Here is a 27,773-nt window from a genome sequence, read left to right on the forward strand (position 1 = left end):
CGATCACATGAACACATGCTCGTCATGAATGAATTCGAGGCTCCGTTTTGAGCGGCCTATCTGCCTTCTGCCAATGCCAACGGTCAAAGCATCCGATGTTGTTGTTCGTTCATCTTCTGTTTTTAAATTAACTTAATTCTTATTCGGGAAGGTGAACGGGTTTTTATCATCTGAATCGAGATGTGTGTGTAGCCGATGCATCTCAACCTTTAGATAAGATTGGGTCTAGCTTGGCACTCTCCTGATACACTGGTGGAGATTCGTATTATGCACGTAATAATAGCTTAGTTTACGGAAAGGAAAGGAATACGCTTTGGATCACAGGGAAAATTGCTAATAAAGTCTCAAACCTATTGCAATTATGTAAATTCAGTTTAAATTTTTTTAATTTAACCAATTTAGTTCTAAATTTCTTGACGATATGCCAATATAGTCATCCGTTCAACTTTGATCGAAAAGCACTTATGTGGATGCTCATCTTCCCATATTTATTTATGTGGATGCTCATCTTCCCATACTTATAGGCACGTCCTTCACTGACATTGACAACTTTTTTTTTAATATTGTAATATTTTTCAAACCTTTTTATTTATTCTTTTCTCTTCTCTTCTCTTTTCCTTCTTTTTTGTTTTTAATTGTGGCCGGTGCGGGTCATTGAAGCTCGCCGACCATTAGCTAGCAAGGGTTGTATCCCTTGCTCGACCTTGCCCGGATCTCGGCCGGATGGCCTCACTCGCGGCCGCCGAGGGCTTTGCGGCTCAGTCTAGTGGCCAACGAGCTTTGGTGACCCTAGCCAATCACAATGAAAATAAAAGAAAATAAAAGAAAAGAAGGCAAAGAGAAGAAAAAAAAAAAAAGGAAAAAGAAGAAAAGAAATAAGTAAATGAAAATTCAGATAATATGAAAAAAAAAAAATGTCTCGCAGTTCCGCGTAAAACAATGAACGTCCATCTCATCCATTTCCGGCCAAAATTGCCACTCTTGTCTCTGTCTTTTTTTGTTGTGTTTTTTACAATATTTTATTAATATTTTAAGTTTAATTTTATTAAGATTTTGGTAATATTAGAATTTAGGCCAAAACGACATCGTTTTAGCTTTTATGTTTTAGTTTTTAGCCACATCATCATTACGTAGGAGAGCAATTATTAAATTTTTTTTTTCATTAGTCTAAATAGGCGGAGTTAACGGAAGGACTCGATTGCATCAATTTGACAAGTTTTATGACTTGATTATACTTTTTATAAGTTTTATGACTCAATTATATTTTCGTGATAAATTTTAGGACTTTTTATACACATATCCCAAGTGAGAGAGTATCTTGCATACATATGCTCCTCGGATACAAGGAGTTGGAGATGGGTTGCTTACAATTCAGCAATGGTCGATCGGCTTGAGACTCGATGGTGCTATCCGAAACAATGTGATGGTCGTATGGCCACCTCAAACCTGTACTGTACGTGCGGGATTCGCGTAGAAGTGGGCCCATTTGATTCGTCTTAACGTCTTCGTTCCTACAGTTATTCACATGGCGACACCCTTGGAGAGGGCTCTTTCGTGGGTTCTTGACGGTGGACGGAACGTCCCAAAAAAGTGCAAAACAACATAGTTTATGAGGTAATTGCTGATCTTACACGTAGTTTGTCACGTGGTGGTGTTGGGTCTTCAATTGCTAGAAGGAAGCAAATCCATCCAAGCTGCAGAATTAGACGAAAGCCCGTCCCGGTCTTCCATCTCTAGCAACAACTCTCACGAATTCTCGTCTGTGTTTCGCACACAAACTAATAAAATTAGTCACGGGATCCTCCCCTTTTATTCACAAGCGAAATTCGATCGATTGGTATTCGATAATCCGAACGAAGGGCGAGAATATTAGCACCCTTTATTGGAGCAAACCGCGAGCATGTAATTGAGCTGGTACGAAGATCCGATCCGTGAAATTGACTTGTAGAACGACGCGACGAAGTCTTCCGAGACTACTCTAGTATATTCAACTAAAATTATTGCTCTTGAGTTAGTTGATGTCGTTCACTTTGTTTGGGTAATTATGCTTTAGGTGATTGGTAGAATACCATGTTATCGGCGAGTTAGCGCAATCACACAAGAAAGCAAGATTAATGCTAATTAAACGGGACAGTGCCTATTCAATTTTTATTGCTTACGTAGAGACTTCTATAGTGAGACTGCGCACGTTTCTGCTTAAAGGCTGCTAAATATTACTTGCCGTACTAATCAACCTCGCCCTTGAAAGTTCTCTCCGAGTTTGACGAAGGGAGAGTTACAGCAAATGACAAGCATTTTTCTCTTCCCTTCCTTGTCGTGCACAAACGCAGGGTCTCATCTTAACTACTCTTCCGGTTCAATTTGTACCTTATTTCATATAGCTGGTTAGTGAAGTAACCTAGGAGAGAGAGAGAGAGAGAGAGAGAGAGAGAGAGAGAGACGCTTTTAAGTTCTAGAATACGTTATTCAACGATGATTTCTTTATTGGGCGACGTCCGTGTCGGAGATTTCCTGTCAAAATTGGCCGGATGAATTGAACCGATACAAACGCAAATTGTTTAGGACCGAATTGGAACCGATGCAAGGATTTAAGACTTTTTCGATACTTTGTTTTCCATATAAAATGCCACCCATTTCTTAGAACCGTGTTTCAATATGATTCGATGACTGGATCGAGCCAAGGAAACTCTCATTATACATTATGTGGATTTCCTCTCACGGACAAACGCGACTTGCAAAGAACATACAAATTCACGTTGGAAATGTTGGACGATCAGTTGCGATCCGCTCAAGGCGTCGTTCCGATATCCTTTAAATCGAGAGGGGTGGTTTAGCGGGGAAAGAAAATGCATGTCGCGGCGCGAAATTGCTTTGCCAATTCAACAAGGCAATGTTATTCCTTCTAACTCACAAGATCTGCCATTGTTATTTTTAATGGGGTTGACCGGAAGGTATGAAATAAAAAAAAAAGAGACGCCACGTCATACGCTGGAAAGTCCGTGGTTTGCTTGTGAAGAGAGGAATTCAAGTTTACACTCCTCCGAACTGTGAAATCTTTTTGGATTTGGACTGAGTAAAGCTACATTGGGGAGTTCTTTGCCGTACTATTTTCGAGTTCAATCACAAGAACGGGAGGAGATCCATATAAACCCTAGACTCACCAACAAAAACTATAAAAAAAAAAATGAAAACTTTGGTAAAATGTACAGAAAACCCAAGTACCCTGACCCCAAAAAAAAAAAAGAAAAAGAAATAAAAGAAAGTAACTTCCCTGTTCCCTCCTTGTTACATTAGCACATGCACATTTGGTCTTTCGACCTCCACAGAGGCACAATCAGACAGAACCAGAACTGACACAACAAGAGACCGACGTTGCCCGACCGTCCATATCTTGACATCCCGCAGTGATCCAATCCCCGCAAAGCTAGATCATACCCATGAGCTCCTGAAAGCCAGCCACTCTCTCTCTCTCTCTCTCTCTCTCTCTATTTAAGACCATTGCATTTTCCTCCGAGCTTGTCAAGAAGGAAGCAATGCAGAACAGCCCTTCCCACACAAATGCACCCTACACCCTCCTGCCGGAGGACCCCTCCCCGGCGAGGCCTCCGGCGAGCTCCCGGAGACCTGTCAAGGTGTTTGCAGCGACCGCCGCTTCCGTCGTGTTCCTGACGTCGCTGGTCATGCTTATCGTTAACCAAAGCCCCGAGACACCCACCGAGAGCGACCACCCCCCTCGCTCCGACCCCTTGACCTCCAGAGCGACGACGTCGTTTTCGCGGGATGCGGGGCGACTACCGACCGGAGTGTCCCAAGGGGTGTCCGCGAAATCGTACCCCTCCGTTCGGGACCGGCTTTCGTACAACTGGACAAACGCAATGTTCGCCTGGCAAAGAACAGCTTTCCATTTTCAACCTGAAAAGAATTGGATGAATGGTAGGTGCAACTACACACTCTACCATTCTCCACATTTCGCATCGTATGCCCTTTTTGCTTTACTTTGATTTGATCCGATTCAGCTTCATCTGATTGATTAGTCTTCTTCTGCTTTCTCTAAATGGCATGTCACTTTTTGTATCTTTCCCATTTTAAATCTACCGCATGAGCTCTTGGCTTCACCTGCCGAGTTTCATCTTAGTTCTTAGTTCGTCAGTTTTTTAATCTCTAATGTTGCACCACCCATTTGTCATGGTGACGACGGCGACGACCTCCACCAGTTTCCGTCGTTATGTGGCTCATGTCTAACTTTTCATATTTGGTTACTTTTCTTTTTCTTGTAAATTCTCGTAGAATGGAAACTGACCCAATGCAATTATTTCTCTCACTTGTTGCCATTTCCTCCTCGGCTGGATTCGGGATGCTTCCGCTGCAGATCCTGATGGTAAGTCCCCACAAGAATCCCTTCCTCTTGCTTTTTCCATATATTGAGCGATTTACTTCCATGCGTGGCTATCAGCATTTAATCCTGCAGTCATTTGATTAGCGTTATAGCTTCTTTTGGTAAGGCAAGCAAACGGTGATTAATTAAGCACATGGATCTGAGTTAGCTTTATAAAACTAATTGTGGTATAAGGTAAGATTTGACACGTAACTAAGTCGTGGGTCAACGGCGAATGGGGCCGCCTCTGTGTTGTGCGAAATTAGGGCTCTCGATCTGATCTTCCATACAAAAAATTTGCTCGGGCGGATGCAACCAAAAAGGCATTTCGATTCATTACAAGCTTCCAGAAATTATTGAGAAGCATGACATCGACAATGATGCTAAGATCGCCACCAATGACTAACGACCAAAGTCCAGCGTCCTATTAATTTTTCATCGAATATTAGTCATGGACCAATCACAAAGTCTGAAGTGGAACGATAAGTAGGACCGTTGGTGGGGTCGGGTTCTGCAGTTTCCTTAACTTGTCCCCGTAATAATTGATGACTCTCTACTATATGCTTGGGAATGGTTAGTGTACATTAGATTTATTTTTGTTAGCTAGTTTAGTGTACATTAGAAATTATTTTTCGGTATTTTCCTTCATTTTCTAGCTAGGTGTAGGTTGAGATCCCGTTGTTTTATGCAGCTCATTTCTATAGACGACCACTTCGACCGTAGGAACATACTTGCCCTAAATCACTAAACCACAATCATTATTCTAATTCGGCAAAACTCCAGAAACAACCCTTACTTAGTTAAAAGTTCTAAAATTTCCACAAGGGTTATGATGGCCGAGATGAGTGGAACACTTGTCTAGAATCATCAACAAGGATCTTTGCTTTAGCACATGAATGAATTGGAGGGCTAGAAAGCGCACGTTCATGCTCAATCCGAAAGAGTTTTTATAAGCTCACTAGATTTCCACCTAAAATTCACCCGATCCAAAGGATCCAAAAATTAGTGATTGTGTATTTATAGAAGCAATGCAATCTTCAAAGCACCATCAAGCATCTGGCATGGTGGTATAGGTATATGGAGATTTAGGTCGTGCAATTCTAGGTCTTGGAGAAAGAAAGGAAAAAAAAAAAAAGCACGAGTTCATAATTTGTACCGAGCTCTTTTAACAAGAGCAATGCTAGATTTATTGAGATTTTTCGATCTATACATTTGTGTATTGGCTTTAAATAGGCATTTAAATAAATGGGTCATATCTGATACTGAATAATAACTTACGCATCGCATGACAAGTTAGATCTGAAAAGTGAAAATCGCATTTAAGATGCTTGGCATTTTTCTTCTACAGCTGCTCACAGTATATTATGCTGGCGCACATGGCGTTCAATTCGGACCATACAAATATTAAGAGTGTTTTAAGAGGTTGGCCAGTGGCAAGTGGTTAGGTTTAGCTCCAAACTTGGCAAAGAAAAGATCGGTTTGAATGATGGTTGGCAGTGGGCAGGCCAACCAAGCAGATAAGCTCTTTTAGCAGAAGTAGCTGTCAATCTTCTCGTTCTCTTTTTCGTTTTTTGGACTCAGCTCCCCTTCTTTCCTTGTCTTCACATGCAACCATCCACTGGATTGAACATGAAATCCGACGTCGCCCTTTTCAAATAATGCCTATGATCTTACCATCACCGTTTCACATCACCTTTTGGAGACTTCTATCTTGATCACAGTTTAAGAACATGCTGCATATTTAGCACTCAAATTTTTTTTTCTCTCAGATGTCTGACGTAGTGATTGAGTTGTGTCATTTCGAATCTTTTAAGTGTTGAACGAAACGACCCGAGAAGTAAAGAAACGGGGTTTGTGCCGATGCAGGACCGCTGTACTACATGGGGTGGTACCACCTGTTCTACCAATACAACCCGGATTCCGCAGTGTGGGGCAACATCACGTGGGGGCACGCCGTATCGAAGGACCTCATCCACTGGCTCTACCTCCCTCTCGCCATGGTCCCCGATAGGTGGTTCGACGCGGGTGGGGTTTGGACTGGCTCGGCCACCCTACTCCCCGATGGTCGTATCGTGATTCTGTACACTGGCGACACCGATGAGTCTATCCAGGTGAATGGCCTGGCACTGGCCATTGCCCCTGATCGCTAAAATATCTGCTAAATGTTGCTTTAGAAATTTTGTACATGCATTTTTCATTCAGACATTGTTAAACTCATGCTGCCCACTCGGGCCCGCCCTTGTGCAGGTCCAAAACTTAGCCTACCCTGCCAATCTATCCGACCCGCTACTCATTGAATGGGTCAAATACCCGGATAACCCGGTCATTGTCCCTCCGGCCGGAATTAACCCTGAGGAGTTCCGCGACCCGACCACTGCCTGGATGGGCCCTGACGGGACCTGGCGGATCTTGGTCGGGTCCAAGGTCGATGGCTCGGGCATTGCTCTCATCTACCAGACGAGCAATTTCACCGCGTTTGAGGCCCAGCCGGGGTTGCTCCACGCCGTTAATGGTACGGGAATGTGGGAGTGCGTGGACTTTTACCCTGTCTCGACCAACTCGTCGAACGGGCTCGAAACATCGGTTGTCGGGCCTGGCGTGAAGCACGTGCTGAAGGCGAGCTTGGACGATTTGAAGAAGGATTACTACGCGATCGGGACGTACGACCCGGTTAGTGATACTTGGACGCCCGATGACCCGGAGGCCGACGTGGGCATGGGGTTGCAGGTGGATTATGGGAGGTACTATGCGTCCAAGACCTTCTTTGACCAGAACACAGGGAGGAGGATTTTGTGGGGTTGGATCAACGAAACCGACACTGACTATGATGATTTGGCCAAAGGTTGGGCATCTGTTCAGGTATAAATCTATATATATGTCTAGCTCTGTACTTTTTCACTTGTGTTTTCTGATAGTAATTATACTTCAAATTAAATTTGATAACGTAAAACGAATGTGATCTCGATGTTCCATTACAGACAATTCCGAGGGTCGTAACATTTGACAACAAGACCGGATCGAACATCCTTGAATGGCCTGTGGAAGAGGTGGAGAGCTTGAGACTGAACAGCACCGAGTTCGACGACATTTTGGTTGAGGCCGGATCGGCCGTGCTGCTCGACATCGGCATGGCTACGCAGGTTTCTATTTGACAGCATTTCTAGTCCTCACGCAGTTAGTTAATTTTCCGCCGGACCCAATAATTACTCTGTTTTTGACTGCATCTTCAACTCTTCCGCAGCTCGACATAAGCGTGGAGTTCGAAATAGAGGGGAGCGATGCACTGGAGGCGCTAGAAGAGCCGGAGGCCATAATCGAATGCGCTACTGCTCAAAACCGGACGACTCTGGGCCCGTTCGGCCTTCTCGTTCTCGCCGACAAGTCGCTCTCCGAGCTCACCCCCATTTACTTCCACATAGCTAAATCCACCAATGGCAGCCTCACGACATTGTTCTGTGCCGACGAGACAAGGTTACTATCTCCGTCTTGAATACTCGATTGAACCTTGGATACCTTTTGGCATCAGTCGAGATTTTGATTAATTCCCGTCTGGAGATTGAGCCCCGCGTGTTATGCAGGTCATCCAAGGCTTTGGAAGTTTTCAAGAAAGTCTACGGAGGACCCGTTGCGGTACTGGATGATGAGAAGTTTACTATGAGACTCCTGGTCAGTACAATCATCAGCATATCCTTCCTTATCATGATCTTGCGCATCTTCCAACTTAAAATCTGAAATGCTGATCCAGGTCGACCATTCGATCATTGAGAGCTTCGCCCAGGGAGGGAGGACCGTCATAACGTCGCGGATTTACCCGACGGAAGCGATCTACGGTGCGGCGAAGCTGTTCTTGTTCAACAACGCGACCGGAGTGAACGTGACGGCCTCGCTCGAGATATGGCAAATGAACTCTGCCTTCATCCGCCCGTTCCCCTTGGAGGAAATGTGAGGCGATCCAGTCAAAGTCAACATCATTTTTGCTGGGCCTTTTCCATGGGCCGAACGTGCGGGCCCGTGTGAAATCTCGATCCAAGTTTACAGGCCGTGAAGCCTATTCTTTTTTGGTGGGTTACCTATCAATGTCTACTTAATTATTTTGTTCTTCGTTTTGCTAGAAATAAATTCCCGGTGCGTCCGTCCATTTTGCATTAGATAAGACGGGCGTCCTTCCTCTAATTAAGTTCGATTTAGGGTCTCTAGCCCTTCAGAAATAGCAAAAGTTAGAGCAAGTGGATGGTGATTATTGGGCCGAAATGTGTGAATGCCGTCAATTTTGTGGTTGCAAGTGTTGGCGGATGATTTTGTATAGAACTAAAGCCCATCTCTAGATAGAACGACTTGCGGAGTTAAATTATCCTACAATTCCAACTCTAAAGGAAGTCAACATCCAAATCATCCAAACAAAGCACGTAGTGTTTGATAAATACCTTGTAAAATGTTCGTCACAAAGCACCTTCAAAAACGAGAAAAGATGATGAAAAAGAGCACGTCCTCTGCAACCTTTGAGACCCCAGACGACGCAGCGTAGCGAGGTCTAAGAATTAGCCGGTGTAGTTAAGGTTAAATCACCTATCCCCCCTCGGTTTGTCTTTACATGTTATAGAAGACAAAGCATGGACAATAACGAGTCGAACCTTCCTGGAGAAAGGCATTCCAACTCTGTGTAATAATTACAACGTTAATAGGGTGTTCTCAATAATGGAAATCAATGCAGAAAACTGCACAACAGCAGAGGCATGCGAGGGGGACACTGATCAGCGAGTGACCCAAAGTAGGGGGCACGCAAATAAAGTATGTCGTTGATGCTAGGGTTTGATAGAATGCACAAGTTCTCTCCTCTCTGTCCATCACTAACTTCAGTCAACACACTAATACTCACAGAGGCTATATTAGCACTGTATGTAATCGCTAAATTATCGAGACAGAAGTGTCTTATACCATGTTAATCACAATTGAAACTCCATTCGCACTCCACGATCAAGATAAGAGAGGACATCACATATACTTGGCCTATATAAACCAACATTGATCATAACATTAATTTTGGGAAAAATTGTCTAAATGGTCTTAAATCTATTGCATTTTGGTCAATTCAACCATATACCTTTTAATTGTGTCAATGGAGTTAATTCGGCCATTTTTGGCCGAAAATTGCTGACTTGGGAAAATTTTAATATATTTATTATTATTATTATTATTATTATTATTATTATTATTTTTTATTTTTTACAATTGTGGACGGCGAGGTCACCAATCGACCATCACCATCCACAGCCAGGGGCCTCACTTGGTCTTGGCAAGGGCATCGCGGCCCTGGTCAACCACGGGCAAGGGCCTCCGCGCCCTATTAATAGATCAAAGCGAGGGTGTGGAGGCCCTTGCCCGTAGCCAACGAGTGCTGCGACGCTCTCGCCTAGACCAGCGAGGATTGTTGGCCCTATCCCGCGGCCAGCAACCTCGTTGTCCACAGTTGTAAAAAAGAAACGAAAAGAAATAAAAATAAAATATTACTGAAAATTGTTCACGTCAATTGGCATCCACGTCGGTGATTTTCGGTTAAAATTGGCCGGATGGATTCAATTGAAAAAACATGAAAACTTTTTAAGACTTAATTGACATAATTTAAAAGGTTTAGGAATGAATTGACAAAAGTACAATAGATTTAAGATTTTTTGTACAATTTTCTCTTCATTTGTGTGGTAAGATATTCCCTCGGAAGAGGGAAGTGAGCCCACATGAAGTATCACAGATTGTTTGTTGTTCTCATAATCCAGAAATTAGCAAACATTTTTAGAGACTAGCCTGTCAAAGTGAAGTGAAGAGACTAAAATGACTCTACATGTTTAGAGAGTGGATGCACCCATGTACGAAATTGGGGGCATATAAGCACTTTTCTCCTCGTACGTCTAGAACAAGGAGTTTAGAGTAACTAAAATGTTCAATTCCATCCCATGTTTAGAGTACAAACCGTTGTCGAAAGGGTGAAATAAAATGAAGGGACAGATATAAGGATAAAAGAACATGATAGCAGCACATGGGCTTGTCGTCGTTTCTTGCATGTGTTGGTGCTTTTGATGTTATCTTCACTCGCACACAAACAATAACACAAACACATCCGAGGCCGAACCCTAATCATTCAGTCTGCCTCAAGCTGTACATCCAATCGAATGCCCTCCTTCGTCCATGTCCTGCCTTCGACTTTGCATCTCTCTCTCTCTCTCTCTCTCCATTGGTTTTGCCAGCATCTTCTCATCAAGAGTCCCGTCAATTAGTAAAATGAAAGCGTTGACTCCATGTTCCATTCTCTCCTTGGATTCCTTCGAAAGAATCATCTGATCTCTAGACGGACGCCGAGATTCAAGGAGCGAGAAGGAGAGAGAACGAGAGAGAGAGAAAGAGAGAGAAGACCCTGTTACAATGATCATATTTGTACGGCGAAACTTTCATCCTTTTAAATGGACTCTCTCTTGAAACTGAACTTCACCACAAGGAAAAGAAAGCGGGTTCGCATAGAGTGTCTCTCTAAAACAGCTTCCTACGCGAACCTCACTGCATGCAAGCCCTAGCTTAAATCTCGGATCATCTTCTTCTCACTTTTCTGGAGATGAACGGCTTCGGGTACTGTCAATGCATGCATGGCTTCTTTCAAGTTTTTTTTTTACCCTATGTGCAACTGCAAGAAAGAAGCCCATTCTTCTTCTTCTGCTTCTTCTTCTAGGTTTGTGCGAGTAGCTTGGATGGGTTCTTTCATGATTGTGATTTTGGTTTGTCTGCAATAGAACCCTGCCAAGTTATTCAAAGCTCAGATGAACCTTACAGAGCATGCTCGTGATGAGAAAAACTATATCTCCCGAGAGTAAGAGAGTTTTTCTAAACTCATTCTACTAAAGAAAGATTATGTTGGACAAAATTAAAAACATGTCCCCACATTTTAGTATGATGCATAGTTGTATTAGACTCTACGTCATTTTTTCCACTGTCAATGCCTATCACTTGAGGGCTTGAAGCCACCCTGTCCCTGGGTGAGCGAGACTGAATGTCACGTTCGGGGAGGGAGATAGGTCAGAAAGTTTCAACCAGCATTAGTGGTTTTATCATGTAACCTCGCATCTTCTTTGACCACATTGATCTAACTCAATTAGTTTTGGAGATCCGATCTGTAGATGGCAACAAGAGCATCGATACCAGCTACGAATTGCTTGTGCAGCGATCAGCGAGTGATCATCTTGGGGTAGGTATGTAATACTTCATATATATATTATTCTCCACATGCATCAAGTTATCTGTCCCCATTTAACAAGCAGCCTTCAGGAATCAAAAACAAAAGTTTATGACGGCACAGACTGTTCCAAAACTCAAGGATCCTCCTCTGCATCTCGGCTTTATGTCAACGTAACAGGAAAGAAAAATGAAAACTTTAGGGGGTCGTTATGTAATCTTTAGCGGTAGTACTTGACTCTTGAGTGCCTTCTACTCTTGAAAATTGGGTGAAATACTTAAGTTTGGCTCACTTGCCAGCAAAGTTAGCTCATTATCTCCAGACTAATGCCACATATGCAATAACTTTTTTATATAAGTTAGACAAGGAACTTACGTGGCTTACATCCATTAGGTGTATCAGCATGTCGGTCCATCCGCCAAAGAATATCCGATAGATTCGTTCTATAAATGACGTGGTATGGTGGGGACAAAGCCAATCACAGTGAAAAAAAAAAGAGAGGTCCCAAACAACTGTCGATATGTAATCAGCCGCGTTAGTTCTTTATGAACGGCGAACACGAAGGAATTTGCATTTTCCCCCAGAAAACAATATCTCCTCTTGTTTCCACAATCTCAGAGAGAGAGAGTTCCCCCCAGAAAACAATATCTCCTCTTGTTTCCACAATCAGAGAGAGAGAGAGAGAGAGAGAGAGAGAGAGAGAGATTGAATTAACAAGATTTTTGTAGAAATACGACCAATGCTCATAATGAAGAATGGATTAATACCAGCGATAATGACCACATATCAAGAACTTGGATAAACAGCGCATGCGGCTGCGACAACTTACACAATTCAGTTGGATGCTACACAAAAGCCTGTCATTTACAAGAAAGATGCAACAACATTATCCTACACAGTACATATCATAATACCTATATGAATTTGTTCTTGTTTCTAGAAATATAAATGATCTCCTCTCTAACCATTTTCGCTTAGTTAAGCATTATACAAAGGTCAGACAGAAGCTCAAGGGTCGAATTTATATACTGCCGGCCTCGCTTTATAATGTACACGAGAAGTTGGCCAACAACCTCCATCGTCTAAGATGAATATCCTACAATCAGTATATACCACTGAGCAGTGAAAGTCTATTATTACCATGTCACTTCCAGAGTTCAATTGGAGAGTTGGAGGCAGGCAAGGACGACGTGTTGTTCTCTGGCATTATTACTTCAGCTTCTTGCCTGTCCATTTTCCTTGAAACAATGTTCATATCGATGTCTGGTGCGAAGATGTGATTTTCATTGGAATAATGGTGCTTTTCAGGAGCATCCTCTTGGCTCAGCTGAGAAGCAACGAACTTGTCGAGAACTCGCCAATCCGTTAATTGATCTGCCAGCTGGGCACTGCTATTGTCTGTCTTCTGTATGTGTTCTTCTTCAGTGATGGCCGGTGATGACTGCATAGCGCTAATTGCATGGTTCATGTGTAGGTCAACCAATGGTGCAACTGATGAATTGAGCATTTTCGGGATCTCTAGGAGTGGCAGTTGAAGGAAATGTTCTTGAGGAACTTGATATTGAAAATCCAGCTCTTTCTTGCAAGCATAGGGGACATGGTGGTAAGCGAAATTAGGGTGTGAAATTTGCTTGGGCGAGTCGAGTTCGGGCATGAAAGAGGACTGATCGTCATACCAACATGGAGATCCATGCTCGCTCATCTTACGTACGGTTGTCATTCTTTTCTTGAACACCCGACAAACAACCCAACCTTCTTCCTGTTCAAGCAATTGGAAAGGTTAACTTGTCATTTTTTCATCTAGTTATTAAATTAGGAGTGTTGAAAATAGCCAAAAAAAAAAAAAAAAAACACAAGAATAAGCTAGCTTAGTACCTCCACCCATCAAGACAAAAGTACAAAGATTACTCTAAGAGCTTTTGTTATGTCTTTCGCATTTGATGAAATCAACAATAAAGGCCAATCAAGATCTTCTCCATATTGCCCTATCATTTGGTAAATGCGGCGATACATAGGTCGTCGATAAATAACATTGCATGAATCAAGGCCAGCTAGCTAGCTAGGTAACTATGCCTTACGACATGATATTTCAATTAAGGCAAGTCTTCATTCTAACCCTACAAGCTCATGATCCGCATAATTGTATAGAAACAACAGACTTTGTCCAAGGCCATGATAAATGAAGGAATAGTCATGACGCTTCTGAGATGTCTTAAGGACCTCATGGTGCAATATGCATGGGAAATTCGGACAATTTGTAAAAGAATACGTAACAAGATGGTTGATAGTTACTTGCCTGAGGAGTTCCGTTCTCATCGGTCTCTAAACGGTATTCATGCATAATCCAATCAGATTTCTGTCCATTCGGAGCTCGGCCTTTATAAAAGACTAAGGTCTTCCTCATCCCAATTAAGTCATGCTTGGAATAAATAGCCTTGTCTCTTCCGGTTGCTTTCCAGAATCCAGCTGCGGTGGCTCTATTTGTGCGAGTTCCAGTCGGATATTTCTTGTCCTTATGGCTAAAAAAGTACCACTCATTTTGATCTTCCGTCCCAATACGGCATAATTCTACCCACATGTCACATTGCATATGAGTTAACAATTTACTTTTGCTTAATGCAGAATGTTATATTTAGTTGTGAGAACTTGGAACTACCAGTACCTTGAAGATCCCATGGCTCAATTTTGTAAAGGTCGATGTCCTTAATGACATCAAGATCGATCCTCCTTGAAGTGATCTTTTTCCTCAGGTAGTAATCAACAAGTTCTTCATCAGTAGGGTGGAATCGAAATCCAGGGGGGACACGTGAAAATGTGTTCATATTTGATCCTCTCCCTTTAATTGTATCTTACGACCTGCACTTGTGTTTAGACTTTTCAATGAGCAGTCCAAGAAACCTTCTCCAAGATCAACAAAACAGGATAACAACAGCTATGTGTAAGAAACATGGCTAAAGGAAACTTCTTTTGAGATTTATTCGAAGAGTTATATTATCGAAAAATGGCACTCGCTTAAAAATTTGAGTTCACACAAAACTTTGTAAATGTTAATGGTTGGTATCATGTGAATAATGTTCATACCAATGTTCATTTACATATAAGATTTCTATACTAAAATGTAGTTTTTATCTAGTCCGTTCATCCTAGCTCAAATGCAAGTGACACTGTAAATAAAGGCCAAATGTTAATTCAAAAGCACCGTTAAAGCACGAATTATCCCCCTCTTACTTCAAGGAAACAAATAAATGACGTTTAAAGTTGGCTGATCCATCAATTGAGATATCTTATGCGATAATTATTTATTCCCTACATGACAAACTGATATTACAACCGCTCTCAAGACGATCTAGGTAGTTAATGGACGATGATGTAACAGTAGTAACGATAAAATTCTTTGACGTGGAGTTGACCCTTAACTTAGGAGGGTAAACAACTACATTAGACATTTGTATGACCTGTCATATAATTCTAAGATGAAATCACATAGTTGAGTCCAGGATGCAAGAGTAAGCATATATAAATGAGCTTTGAGTCCTAGTTGCCGTTAATCCACTCAAAAATTATGATCTTAAACTATCAGATTATGGCATATGTCTTGGAAAAACTGGTATAACAGTAGGATAGCACTTCATAAGTGCACTGGTATGATTTCTACTATACACATCATAATTGTTTATCATTATCTCAATCTTATTTTATAATTCTTTACAGGATAAAAGAGATGCCCCTTTAAATCCTCGACATTTCAACTAGAAAAAAAAAATAAAATAAAAGAAGAAGAAGAATGTTGATGAGATCATCCTTGGAAGATGCGAAAAAGTGTCGTGGGACACTTTCCATTTAGTTCTGCTTTCATATATGACTTGTATATGTGTGCAGCTTCTAAATTGTTATATTCAGGACACGAAATGATTCTTGAACAGAAACTCAAAGGGGCATGCATGAGTGATCAAAGTCGATTAGCTTTTCAAGGTTCGCATGGGGCTCTTTTGCAACACTTTAGCCGTATATTCTCCTTATCAATATATCTGAACATTCACCGCAGTATATTGCCTAAAAATCACATTCAAGGATAAAGTTGATGGAACACTGCGGTTCATTTTCTTTTCTTCACATTGAATTGAAGTTAAGATGCAACAACAATATGGTTATCCACGAGAAAGCTGTCATTCAACAACAAGATGGACAGACTTCGTCACTGTGAATGGTTGAGAATAAGAGATCTAGCTAGAAAGGAGGAGAACAATTAATGATGTTATTAATGGAGTAGTTAATGGAGGCTTGTTTTGTTAAGCGGATGACGCCATTAACTTTCCAATAGATCTACTAAAAGAGAACTTTCAGCTCACTGCATAAAAATTCTTGAAGCAACCGCGAGTCTAAAATCCCAACAGTTTACATGTGAAGGATGATTTCCAATCTCCCTAAGAGACCTTACAGAGAGAGAGAGAGAGAGAGAGGTACCTAGTTCTTGAAGAACACAGAGTTGGATCTTCCCGAAACTGGCAAGGAAACCCCTTTTTGCTTCGAGAATGGAACTACAGCAATATTACTTCCACTCGAACACTTCAATTCTGACAAGGCTCCTTCTTATTGGGCAAAGAAAGGACGAGACGCAAGAGAGTAATGTTATCAAGACAGCACGCACTTCGATCCCTCGGGAATTGAAACCCCAACAGTCTTTTGTTGTTGCTCTTTGAACTTGCACAGGTTGTCGGGTTGTCGGATCGGATCCCGAGGAAGAAGTGAAGGGAGGCTGTCTGCGAAGGCAAAGCAAAAGAGGGGAAAAAAAAGGTGCGTTGTGTTCAGGAATGGAAGAATGGAGAGGGAGCAGGGTTAAATAAGACGCGAAACCCTAATGATAAAAGCTGGAATTCGTTTTATGATGAAATCTTTATTAGGGTCTCCCTTGTTTTTATTACACTATTATTATTATTATTGATTATAATAATGAGCTCTCATTATCTTTCACTGTCGTGGAAAGCAGAATTGGTGGAAAAGCTTGAGGAGGGAAGAAAAGGTGGCGCAAGATTGGCTGAGAGGAGAGATGGAGAGAGGGGTCCTGTTGTGCCACCTCCACCCGCAACTGATCGAGACCCTCCAAGCTTCATTAATGAGAATGTCGTTCTTCATCTTAATTTCTCCGATGTGTCCGAGAGAGAGAGAGAGAGAGAGAGAGAGAGAGAGAGAGAGAGAGAGGGGCAAAGGGTGAAGTGACAGGAACAAACATTACACCCCAATAAGCAATCTTGAAATCTTGCAGCAATGAGGTGGAAACATACAATTTGGTATATTTTTTTTTAACATAACATAGGAGACACGACCAATTATGACAAAGTACAAATCTATTTGTTTAAGCGCTAGCTAGTAGTCCGATCAAATTATCCGTGAAATTTCAATTTAACTAGGTTTAGATAACACATGAAATAAAATTTTGGAATATCAGCAAAGAGCAGTAGTACATTTCAATTGAAGATCTTAAAAGATCCCTGTGTTCCATTTGAAGGCACAAAAAGAGTACTTGGAAATACAACATAGTTGACAATCTAGCGAAGACATAGAGAGAGAGGGGGGGAGAGGTATAGGCTGGAGTGAATTGTGAAGAGACGAGATTTTTCTTTTTACAAAAAAAAAATGCAAGGTTTTTTTTGTTTTTGAGAAATTCATGTTACCCTCCCTCAATCTAAAGGTTGGTGTACCTTAAATCTTGAACTTTAAAGAGTTGCATTTTCTTACACTTGTTAACACTGTTAATTTTTTTTTTTTTTGGTCGGCATATGCTGCGCACATGGGTTTTAGGGGGTAAAGTGCAACATTTTCTTTGATTTTGTACTAATGTGCTTTTGGCTCTCAATTCCAAACTAGTAAATGAAATATAAAAATGGAAAAGTGCCACCGCCAACCCTAAAGTACCAAATTATTTTTCAATTGTTTGAAATACTACGTCAGTTGTATGATTATTTTTTTTACTGCTAAACATATACTTTACTGATTTAATGTGCTAATTTTAAGAAAGAACTTAAGAATTAGGGATGCTAAAAAAGATGGAAAATGTCTGGGAATAGGAACTAATGGAGCTCCGACACAGGGAGGGAAGAAGACTTTAGTCGCTTAAATTTTCCGTATCTCTTAATTTCTAAATGGAGTGCGTCTGTGTCTATATATATATATATATATATATATATATATATATATTATTTTGATTAAAACGTGTAAATATGCATTGCAGTTGTAGTTCATGCAAAAACAAGTATTTTGTGATGCTTGCATTGAGATGAGATCTGCTACTTCCATCGGTGTTTCCGTTGGGTATCACATCAATCCAAATTATCACTCAATGCAATCGATGATACTAGTGAAATTTATGAATTTAGAAACAACAATTGAGATTTATTAAGACACCAAACGGGATTGAGAAACCTTCTCTGCTGTCCGCGAGTCTTTTAACTCTCGCCGATCCAACATCCAAAAAGTGTATCTATAGACACATGTGGTTCTCTCTCACACACACATTCTCACACACACATACACATAAATACAGCCATGTTGGCCCCATGTTAGCCCGAACTCGATTCCTAGTCCCTACCATTTCCACCCTCTTTCTATGAAGCTTTCAACTGTAACAAGATGGGGATGATGATGGTGCTTGAGTAAACCCTGGTATCATGAAGGTTTCATGAAATATTGGTCCTGCGTCGACACATAGAATGTTACAATTGGCCGGTTCTTCAACATGGATTTTTCAACTCACTTCCATGTCATATGAGCCTATAAGCAGGTTGTTCAGTCGCATTATTACAGTCATGATCGAGGTTAATTTGGGAAAGTTCTATCTTCTTGTAATTCTCTTTTATTATTATTATTAACGATACTTTCTTACTTCACACCCTTGTCACGGTCAATAATTAGGAGATAAAGCAAAGTTAATTTTGAAAAAGAGCTCCATCTCCCAAAGTTCATACAAACTTTACAGCGATATTGCCCATTTGTTGATATATGTGCGTATTTATACTAAGCTCCTAGCTATTTCTAGGATGGTCATGTTACAACTGAATTTGTTCATAGATGCTGAAGGTGCTAGAGCAATGTGAATTGTTAAACTAACAATGCATTGAAACCACTAAAATTCTTGTCGAAAAACAGGGGTAGGCTAAGGAAAGAGCAAATGGTTGTAAAGGGATGTCGGGTTTGGTTGATCGGTTCTTTTAGTTGCTAGAGGATGTCTACATACATGATGAACCCGATTGAGAAGTAAAGGGGCTATGGAACCCCTTGTACTACGTGTACATAATTGCCTCTAGAGAGCAATGATTTTGCGGGAGTACCCGAATTTGCTCGTGATCTATACGCTTCCCTTCCACTCCCCCAAGTCATGATGATCATGGAGTTTCCCCCCGTCCTCACTGGCTGAGTCGACCGTAACGGGACTCAAGCCCCGTTTCCAACTGCTGCTCACGGCTTTGCTTTCATCCCGTTCCTTTCTGGTTTTGGTGGGTGTACACCATGGAAACTTGTGGATGGTATGAACAACCTAGGGTTTTACACTTCGAGAAACTTAATGTCTTGGATTTGATTTTCAGTTTGCTAGGCAACCTCATAGCCCATTTGATATATCTTACTTAAGTTATGATCGAAAACCTGCAAGATTTATCTTTGACAAAAAAATATAAAGGTGCCGGACTGATTGATTTGATCCATTGGAGTAACTTTTTAGGTCTTCCTCTCCTTCCTATGAGGTTTTCAGTTAATAAAATCATAGAGTTAATCAAGAGAAGCTGAAAAGGATCTTAGCCATACCCAATATAGATTAGTCTCATAGCTTTTGAGAGGTTTTGCGGGATTACCGCTAACTGTTCTAGAAACTTAAGCTATTAGATGAAACCGTAATTTTATAGGAATTTAGAAAGATTTGAACTTCAAATCTCTTGCTCTGTAGCCACACAAGAATTGTAATGGAAGAGAGAGGATGCACTTTGCAACATGGTATCGTAGTCGGTTCCTATCATTTTTGCGTGTGCTTCCACGCCTATTAGTCAAATTTCACGGGCAACTTCTACTCCGGCTAACACGTAAGAGAGGATGTAGAAGATATCCCACATCACCCGACAATGCGAATTTTTATTTTTTATTTTTTATCTTGATATTGACGTAATCCCTTTCACCTATCAATTTAAGATTATTGATTCGACTTTCTAACGGTTTTATTCTTCACAATTTACTAATCGAATGTAAACTTTATATGAAACATCCGACTGATTTCGCAAATGTTACTGCCTAACAAATGTGGATCCATTGATCAAAACCATTTCTAATACCGAAGTCAAACAGTATTAGAAAGGATGGAAGATGTTAAATTGAATGAGTCCGTTTCAAATATCACGTGGTGTGATATTCTTGCATCACTAAAACATGCTTGTGTTGTTGTTCTTTTTTTTCCTCTCGCGAAAAATGAATGATTTAAAAAACATTTTTTCTGAAAATAATGATGAAAATATTTTTTGTGTATATATTTTTGTATGTGATACAAGCGGCTGTTCTTGGAATAATACTTTTTTAATCATTCCTTTTTTGCAAAACAAAGCTCCATTTTTTTCACGGAAAATGAATTATTTGGAAAATGTTTTTTAAAAGATAATCCATTGTACCGGTTAGAATAGTTAGTCAATGAAAAATATTTTCGTTGCTCATAGCCGACAATGTCTACATATTCTCCTGAGCAATGGAAATAATTTATTCATTCGTTTTTTATAAAAGATATAAACAATTATTTTTAGAAAAATATTTGTTAAAATCATTTATTTTTTAAGAAATAAATAGAGCCTAAGTGAAAACTCATTAGGAAAAGTATAACAGAAGAAACCAAACGAAAGCGAATCATCTTCTTTTCGGAGATTGAATGGATGCACAAAAAGTTTCGGAGGCAAGCGGGCGAGGGCAAGCCGATTGGATTGGATTGGCTTGGTCGGTGAAAAATCCGTCTGCCAACCGTAACCGGACGATAACAAAGGGAAAGTGACGGATCTCCAACCGTATGTAACGAGCTGGCTGATGCTCAGGGGATGAGCCGAGCCCCCAGCCGACCCGAGCCGAGCCGATGAGGTGCCAACGGGAGATGGGGAGAGTGGCTGTGGCGGGTGGAGTGTGGGTCCCAGTGGAAGAGAAGTATATGATGGGCCTGCTGCTGGGTCTCTGAACGTGGCGGCTTGTGGTCCGGCGTGGGTTAGCCTACTATTATTAAGCTCCCCAACTTGTGGGGTGGGGGCTTTGTCCGAGCTGGTGACTTTTGTGTGTCCTACAAGGTTGTCCCCACTCGTTAGGTCCCGAGAACGGGGGTTCTCTTCTCTCGTGCGACGCAAAATTCAACACGTGCGCTTAGAATAAAAAATTTGTTGGTCATTTTGACGTCTAATTCTATCAGCAAAGCCAATTAGAAGTTTAGAAGATGTGTCTTGTACAATCCGTTCCACTTGATGATGATGTCCGACGAAATAAGCCGATCAAATATAAGACTTTCAATCTTTTCTTTTTCCTTTTTTTTTGTTTTAATCGAATGTAAGATTTTTCCGAAATTCAAATGTGCAATTAGTCGAAACACATCATAAAGGCCGTTGCGATTGACTCGGTTCGTTGTTATCCCACTCCAATAATGTAAATATGCATAATGCAATTTCTCGTAAAGGAGATTACAAATGCCCTTTAGCTATCCATTCACGATTTTTTTTTCGTTTTAGGTTGAAATATTTTATATGTTTTTTTTTTGGTGATTTTTACCATCAACTATTTTGAAAATTCGAAATGTCGATAAAGATGTGGTCCAATATGTAATTTCTCTAACATAAATTAGTAATTTTCTTTTCGTATTCCTTAAAACTGGTTAGCAAACTAAATGAGACTCTTAACTTAGTGCGTGTTATTGTTAAGAAGGTACACATGATTTAGGTTATGAATAGACAAGATGGAACTTCTTGAGACAACTTTCAATCAAGAAACAGTGTTCATTAATGCACCACTCACGTGAATTTATGCAGAATGCTGACAGTCAAGTACGTAACTCTTACATACAAATTCCAAAACGGATGGCCAAATGATCCGAGTACGAGAGAAACAGTAAAAGTACACCAGAAATCTTTAAATTTATCACGAAAGTACAATTCATTCCTAAAATTTTCAAAATGATTAATCAGATCTTAGAACTCGTCAAATTTGTTAATCAAGTTTTTCTGTTAACTTCATCTAAATTAACTAACGGAACGAGGCAACATAACTTTTTTTAATTGTTATTAGCTTTCTCATACATGACGTTGACATCAACTAAAGCATGAAACATAAAAATAAAACGATATCGTGTTTGTTCAAATCCTAAATTCTTTATCCCAAATCTTAGTTAAATTCGAATAAAAAGAAAAAAAAGCTAAATTTTTTTCTTTAAAAAAAACATGAACTAAAAAATGAAGAAAAAAATGATTTGGTTATACAAATTTGATAAGTTTTAGGATATGATTACACCACTCAAAAGTTTTATGACTTGATGGCACTTATGTAACAAGTTTTATGACTTATGGTGTACTTCTGCCAAAGAGAAACCATCAAAATGGGTCCTAAATAAATCATGCATGATGCTAAATCGCCTTGATCTCTTACCGACAAGTTATTGCTGCGTCTTCCAATTCGGGTGAGCGTACTTAAATGCAGCTTGCGGCCTGATGAGACTTACTTCAAAAGTGAATGCACGTTTTGCTCATGTGTAGGGTGGAGCTATTTCCATGCCCTTTTAAGGCAATCGATTAAGATGCTTTTGCGATGTCATATTGGGTCACATATTCTTGTCTGAGTCTATCTCATAGTTTTTCCATATTTTGATTTGTCTTCACATACGACGAAGTAAACTTGTCTTCTTTCTCTAAATGGGGTTAAAACAAGGAACCAATCAAAATTTTTGCTAAACATCTTGTAATCATGTCAATTCAGTTACAAATAATTTTTTTTTTTATCAATTGAGTCTTAAACCTTTTGCATTTTATATTAATTCAGTCCATTCGATCAATTTCGGCTGGCCATCGCCGATGTGGCCGGTCGTCATTGTTGGGGAAGGTCGCAATTTGCTGGGGCTGGACGAGGAAAAAATTGTCAAAAAAGTCCTAAATTTATTGTATTTTTGTCAATTTAGTCCGAAATCTTTTGATTTTGTCAATTCAGTTCTAAACATTTTGTATTTGTATTAATTCGATCCTAAATCTATGTTTTTTTTTGTCATTTTAGTCATAAACCTTTTACGTTTGTGCTAATTTAGTCTATCCGGCTAATTTTGACTGATCGGCGTTGACGTGGACACCGCTATTTTTTTTTTTCAAAATTCATATTTATTTAATTATTTAATTAATTTTTTTTTGTTCATCTTCAACCTCCTATCTCTTGGCCAGCATGATGAATTTCCTCTCTCTTGCATGAGAGAGGGAGAGAGAGAGAGAGAGAGAGAGAGAGAGAGAGAGAGAGAGAGAGAGAGAGAGAGAGAGAGAGAGAGAGAGTAATAGACTTATCTCGTTGCCAGGTGACGCCATGGCCGGGCAAGGCCGAGTGACGGAGTTATCTCATCGCTGTGCGATGCCATGGTCAGACGAAGTTGAGCTCGCCCAACCATAGCGACGCTAGATTTGGGCGAACCATGGCGTCGCATCACTAGGCAAGCTTGCCCAGCCTTGGCGATGCCCACGGCTCTTCAATCATCCGGAATTCATTCAATCGTCTTTGACAAAAGCGAGTGAGTGCACAAATGGCATGTTGTTCCTCCCGCTCCGCGAATGATTCCCAAGCAAATTCGAGCAACTCGATTTAATCCGAAAACGAATAAAATTTTGAGGAGAGTGGTGCGAACTCACTGGTATCCAACTCAAGCCGACCCTCGTACAATTTTGGAACTCGAAACGTTCGATCATAGTGGACTTGGATGAAGAAATTTGCAATTGACTTGGTTAGCAATATGCAGTGTAGGGTGAGTTTGTCCCTTCATTGACAGTTAAGAAAATATTCATCAGATGAAGAAGATGACCCAAAAAAAAAAAAAAAAGAAACGATAAAAATTTGAAAAAAATAAATTATTATTAAAAATTACCCGGTTAGTGCCGGTCGGCGTCCATGTTAGCTCCGGCTGGCCAAAATTCGTTAGATGGACTGAATTAGCACAAATGCAAAAAGTTTAGGACTCAAGTAGAAAAAAAGAAGAATTTTAGGACTGAATTGGTACAAATGCAAAAAGTTTAGGAAGGAATTGATAAAATTAAAATGTTTAGTACTGAATTGATAAAAGTGAAAAAAGTTTGCCGACCTCGCTTGCGACCTTGCCAAGGGCTAGCGAGGCCGACCTCACCCAAGCAAAGCAAGGCTCACCCTTGCCGGTGGCTAGCAAGGTGAGCTTGCCGGAGGCCGGCGAGGTCCGGCGATCGGCTAGAGGAAGAAGAAGGAAGGGAAGAAAATAAAAAGAAAGAGAAAGAAAAAAAAAGAAAAAAGGAAAAAAAATGTTATTAAGAGTTGCCACGTTAGCACCGACCGATCAAAATTGGTCGAATGGACTGAATTTGCGCAAATGCAAAGGTTTATGCTCAATTGGAAAAAAAAAATATTTATGATTGCATTGGCATAATTGTTATAGGTTTAGGTCTCAATTGGCCAAAAAAAAAAAAGACTCGTAACTGAATTAACATAATTACAATAGGTTTAGGATTCAATTGACGAAAAAAAGACTTATGACTTAATTTGTATAATTGGAATAGGTTTTTTTTTTTTTTTTTATAGTAATTTTCTTGCAGATTCAGCATGCCTACTCCTCATCTCAAGTATCTAAATATTTAAAGAAGATAAACGAGAAAAGCCAACGGTTTGAACCTCAAAAGTTGTGAAAGCTTAGAGGAAAGCACACAAGCAAGAGTAGCAACTAACAAGAGATAAGGGAAAACGTAATTAACAACATAGACGAGGAAAGACGAGGATGAAAGAAAAGATGATATTCGGTGAAGTGACAAAATGTGACTTTTATTTCTAAAACTAATGGAAAGAAACTACAAACTAGAGATAGAAGGGATAGGGTCTCATCCGTACGCGACATTATGAGCACCGACACTATGAGCACCGACGATTTTTTTTACTTTTCGGCGATCAGGTCAATGAGAAATTGGTTTTTGTGACGTGGCGTCGGTGGAGTGGCTTATCTCAATCGTCACGTAGAATTGATTGAATGATATTTAGATTGAGAAATGCTTCCTTGATAATCTGTCGGGAATTGATATAATTTCAATCGTAAACACACACACACAATCACTATATGTTTTGTATAAACCACTTATTGATTGGGAGATCGTGTGATAAAAAATAACCGACAATACCGTCAGACGGTCGGACTAGCAGCTTTCATTAGGTTGAGGATAATTGTTCAAAAAGTCTTAAATTTATCGTATGGCGGCTGATTCAATCATAAATATTTTTATTGTGTCAATTTAATTGTGAATTTTATGAAGATTTTCCAATTTAGCCATTCTAGTCAATTAAGTCCGGAGATCGCTGAGTGGACAATATTTACAATTCTTACATTTTAATTTTTTTCGAATTTTTTAACTGTTATTTTTCTGTTCTTTCTCTTCTTTTTTCAACTCTGGGTCGGCTACCCTTGCATGTTGGTCGACGAGGAGGGCAATGCCATTGCCTGGTCTAGAAAAGCGATTAGACCGCCATATCAGCGATTTTCGACCTTAATTGGTCGGAAGGACTAAATTGGCAAATTGTCGAAAGGTTTAGAACTAAATTGACAGTTGAAAAATATGTTCAAAAATTCTTGAACAATTTTCTTTTAGATCAATATTATCTTAACTATTCATCATGTGAGTCTCACTGGAAAATCCACGGGATCGACGTGGGAGGTGGACTCGACCAGATGGTACGAAAATTTCATGGATACAGCTTCTCTTACACCCCAGATAGATGCCCACCATCATGATTATTTCCATTTGATTTTAGCCCAAGATGCCCGGAGGAGGTTTCCATTCATGGGCCATGTTCTTTTCCTGCAAATTCGACGTATCTACAGGCGCAACACCTGATTGATTTTGTCAGGACTCTCAAGGACGTTATTGCCCTTTGGCTGCATCGGCCTGTGGTGACATCAACCTACGAGTACTCAATAGTCATATGTTCAACTTGGTTCACAATCTGAAAACAAAGAGACCCAATTATTTTGGAACTTTCCCACAGAATTCAGATTCCATCAGGAGGTTTAAACAAGTGACCTTTCTTTGTCAACGTATGATAACCGTGTTCATTTACGTCAAGATAATTCAAATTTCGCGTAGCATGCCTGGCGCTTCTGTCGTTGCTGCTAACTAATATTGATTTCTCTCCTTCCTGATTAAACAAAAATCAAGACCATCTTGACCCGAGGGTAATTTGTGGATGTGTGAAAGCTTTAGAAAATATCTATCAGGTGGAAAGCGTAGTGTACCAGCAACGAGAAAAAGATACTCAAGCTTGATAAGTAGGAATACAGGTCGGGCACAATTTGATTGGGACACCGTGCGCACAGACAACTATAATGAAACTGGAAAAGCAAGGGGCAAGAAAAGGGCAAACCACCTGCCTTTTTTCTCAGACATCAACAAGATAAATAGTATCTTTCTTTGGAAATTTACGATGTCTTCCTATGTACATTTAGCGAGAATATATAAATGTAGATATTCCAATAGATTATGCTAATAATCTACATTAGGTTCGCGCCCAATGCGCAAGTATTTATATAGCTTCTATATGGTAATTGGTTTGTAAATCACATCAATCATAAAGTAAGCCTATTTCTTCTCATCTTTTGATGAGTATCTCAATAGGTTGTAAAGCAATGGCCGAATGCGATGATTACTTGGTCTAAGGGCTTTCACCTAGATGTAACAAAGTGGTGTCAATAGTGAATTGAGTCCGTGGCTAACCGTTCGGTAAACCTGCTCCAGCAATACGGAATAACCGAGGTTTGGCCTACTCGAAGAAATACCATTCACATGGGGATAGGGGGATTATGGTTGAAGAAAATTACAAGGTGATTAGTGTTGAGGTGTGGTTCATACTCTCTTGCGACAGGAAAGCACGTGGGTCCCGCTCCACACTAAGTAAGAGAGGGTCCAGTGGGGCAACCCCAGTGGCGGTTTCAAGGGGGCAGCGCCCCCTGGATACAAGAGGATTTTTACAATTTAAGTTTGTAATTTTTTATTAATAGTTTGAGTTTGGGCTCATGAATAACTACTACTTTTTTTTTTTTTTGGTAAGGATGAATAACTACTACTTTATATGCTCTTTTTTGCTTGTAATCGAGTGATGTAATGAGAGGTATGAGGTGTTGATATAGTGGAATCCTCTTCTAGACGTAACCCTAATTTAATAGTGAATCTGAATAAAATCTTGTGTCTCAATTTTTCTTTTTCTCGCTTCTTTTATTTCGCTGCGATTATGCGCTCATCCTAACAATTACTACGAGTGCGAAGTTTGTAGAGGCTGTAATAGCCATGATGACTAGGACGTTCCTCATTGCTATGGAGGCCGTAATACATATGACACACATGATGCTTGGCATCGCAGAGATTGTCGTGGAGATTACCGGCAAGATCATGACTATTACTAACGACTAAGAAAGTTGCATCAATCCCATCGCACAATTTCTTCTTGTTTGCGAATTTGCGATTCGCGTTGTGGGCACATCATACCTAATTCGTTGTTGAGGATGTCGAATTGAGAGTAACCAACAATCTTCCTACGTACGAGTACTAGCTGCAATGCTCCAGCCACCTTATGGCGACGCCTCATCCTACATATACAAGTACGACGTAGTTTTCATGCACTCGTATGGATTAGTCGTGTTGAAAGTTGACACACTCATACTACATCAATAAAATGAAACGAGCTACATGCATTTTGAATCTTCCATTGTCAACCTATGTTACTAGATATAACAAGAAGTCTCATTACTCTCCAAGGCCAAGGACTATATATCAAAATCATGAGCTAAAATTGAAGGTCGAGATATCATCTAATCGATGGGAAAGTGATTTCCTTCTTGCTAGAAGGAGCAGTCGTTTTCCCTCAATCTAACCTTGTTTTTTTTTTTTTAATCTTTGGAAAACGTTTCCGGTTGATCTATTAGCTTTCCAGACATTT

General features: G+C 40.2%; 2 protein-coding genes and 1 long non-coding RNA gene across 6 annotated transcripts; 2 read left to right on the forward strand and 1 right to left on the reverse strand.

The window, feature by feature from the left end:
• The first annotated feature begins 3,375 nt into the window (after positions 1 to 3,375).
• On the forward strand, positions 3,376 to 8,489 carry LOC115742654 (beta-fructofuranosidase, soluble isoenzyme I-like). Of its 2 annotated transcripts, XM_030677073.1 has the most exons (9): positions 3,376 to 3,743; positions 3,834 to 3,933; positions 4,370 to 4,378; positions 6,242 to 6,486; positions 6,623 to 7,234; positions 7,354 to 7,515; positions 7,617 to 7,846; positions 7,954 to 8,041; positions 8,121 to 8,489. In XM_030677073.1, exons 1-9 carry the CDS (start codon positions 3,534 to 3,536, stop codon positions 8,319 to 8,321), a joined length of 1,857 nt encoding a protein of 618 aa, XP_030532933.1. In that variant the 5' UTR covers positions 3,376 to 3,533; the 3' UTR covers positions 8,322 to 8,489. The 2 variants fall into 2 exon arrangements, with proteins under 2 accessions (XP_030532933.1, XP_030532932.1); XM_030677072.1 differs by having other exon boundaries at positions 3,376 to 3,933.
• A 2,463-nt stretch (positions 8,490 to 10,952) lies between these two features.
• Positions 10,953 to 13,132, forward strand: LOC125312666. 2 transcript variants are annotated; one of them, XR_007196743.1, is made up of 4 exons: positions 10,953 to 11,603; positions 12,570 to 12,781; positions 12,900 to 12,998; positions 13,066 to 13,132. It is a non-coding gene; the product is annotated as an uncharacterized LOC125312666 (long non-coding RNA). The 2 variants fall into 2 exon arrangements; XR_007196742.1 differs by having other exon boundaries at positions 12,900 to 13,132.
• LOC115742659 (NAC domain-containing protein 7-like) lies at positions 12,338 to 16,384 on the reverse strand. 2 transcript variants are annotated; one of them, XM_030677081.2, is made up of 4 exons: positions 16,056 to 16,384; positions 14,254 to 14,452; positions 13,888 to 14,159; positions 12,338 to 13,350 (listed from the first exon to the last, which is right to left on the reverse strand). In XM_030677081.2, the coding sequence occupies exons 2-4, from the start codon at positions 14,411 to 14,413 to the stop codon at positions 12,736 to 12,738; spliced, it is 1,047 nt and encodes a 348-aa protein (XP_030532941.1). In that variant the 5' UTR covers positions 14,414 to 14,452; positions 16,056 to 16,384; the 3' UTR covers positions 12,338 to 12,735. The 2 variants fall into 2 exon arrangements, with proteins under 2 accessions (XP_030532941.1, XP_030532942.1); XM_030677082.2 differs by having other exon boundaries at positions 14,254 to 14,489.
• Positions 16,385 to 27,773: the final 11,389 nt, after the last annotated feature.

The sequence above is a fragment of the Rhodamnia argentea genome, chromosome 10 (assembly GCF_020921035.1).
Source record: "Rhodamnia argentea isolate NSW1041297 chromosome 10, ASM2092103v1, whole genome shotgun sequence".
In the NCBI taxonomy this organism is placed as follows: Eukaryota; Viridiplantae; Streptophyta; class Magnoliopsida; order Myrtales; family Myrtaceae; genus Rhodamnia; species Rhodamnia argentea.

What these genes read in the sequence shown, in the direction of transcription:
- LOC115742654 (XM_030677072.1), top strand. Translation starts at nt 3,534, where the DNA reads ATGCAGAACAGCCCTTCCCACACAAATGCACCCTACACCCTCCTGCCG. An exon ending in ACACCGATGAGTCTATCCAG is followed by an intron (nt 6,487 to 6,622) that starts GTGAATGGCCTG and finishes GCCCTTGTGCAG; the next exon opens with GTCCAAAACTTAGCCTACCC. An exon ending in ACATCGGCATGGCTACGCAG is followed by an intron (nt 7,516 to 7,616) that starts GTTTCTATTTGA and finishes ACTCTTCCGCAG; the next exon opens with CTCGACATAAGCGTGGAGTT.
- LOC115742659 (XM_030677081.2), bottom strand. Translation starts at nt 14,413, where the DNA reads ATGAACACATTTTCACGTGTCCCCCCTGGATTTCGATTCCACCCTACT. An exon ending in TGAGCCATGGGATCTTCAAG is followed by an intron (nt 14,160 to 14,253) that starts GTACTGGTAGTT and finishes ACATGTGGGTAG; the next exon opens with AATTATGCCGTATTGGGACG. An exon ending in ATGAGAACGGAACTCCTCAG is followed by an intron (nt 13,351 to 13,887) that starts GCAAGTAACTAT and finishes TTGCTTGAACAG; the next exon opens with GAAGAAGGTTGGGTTGTTTG.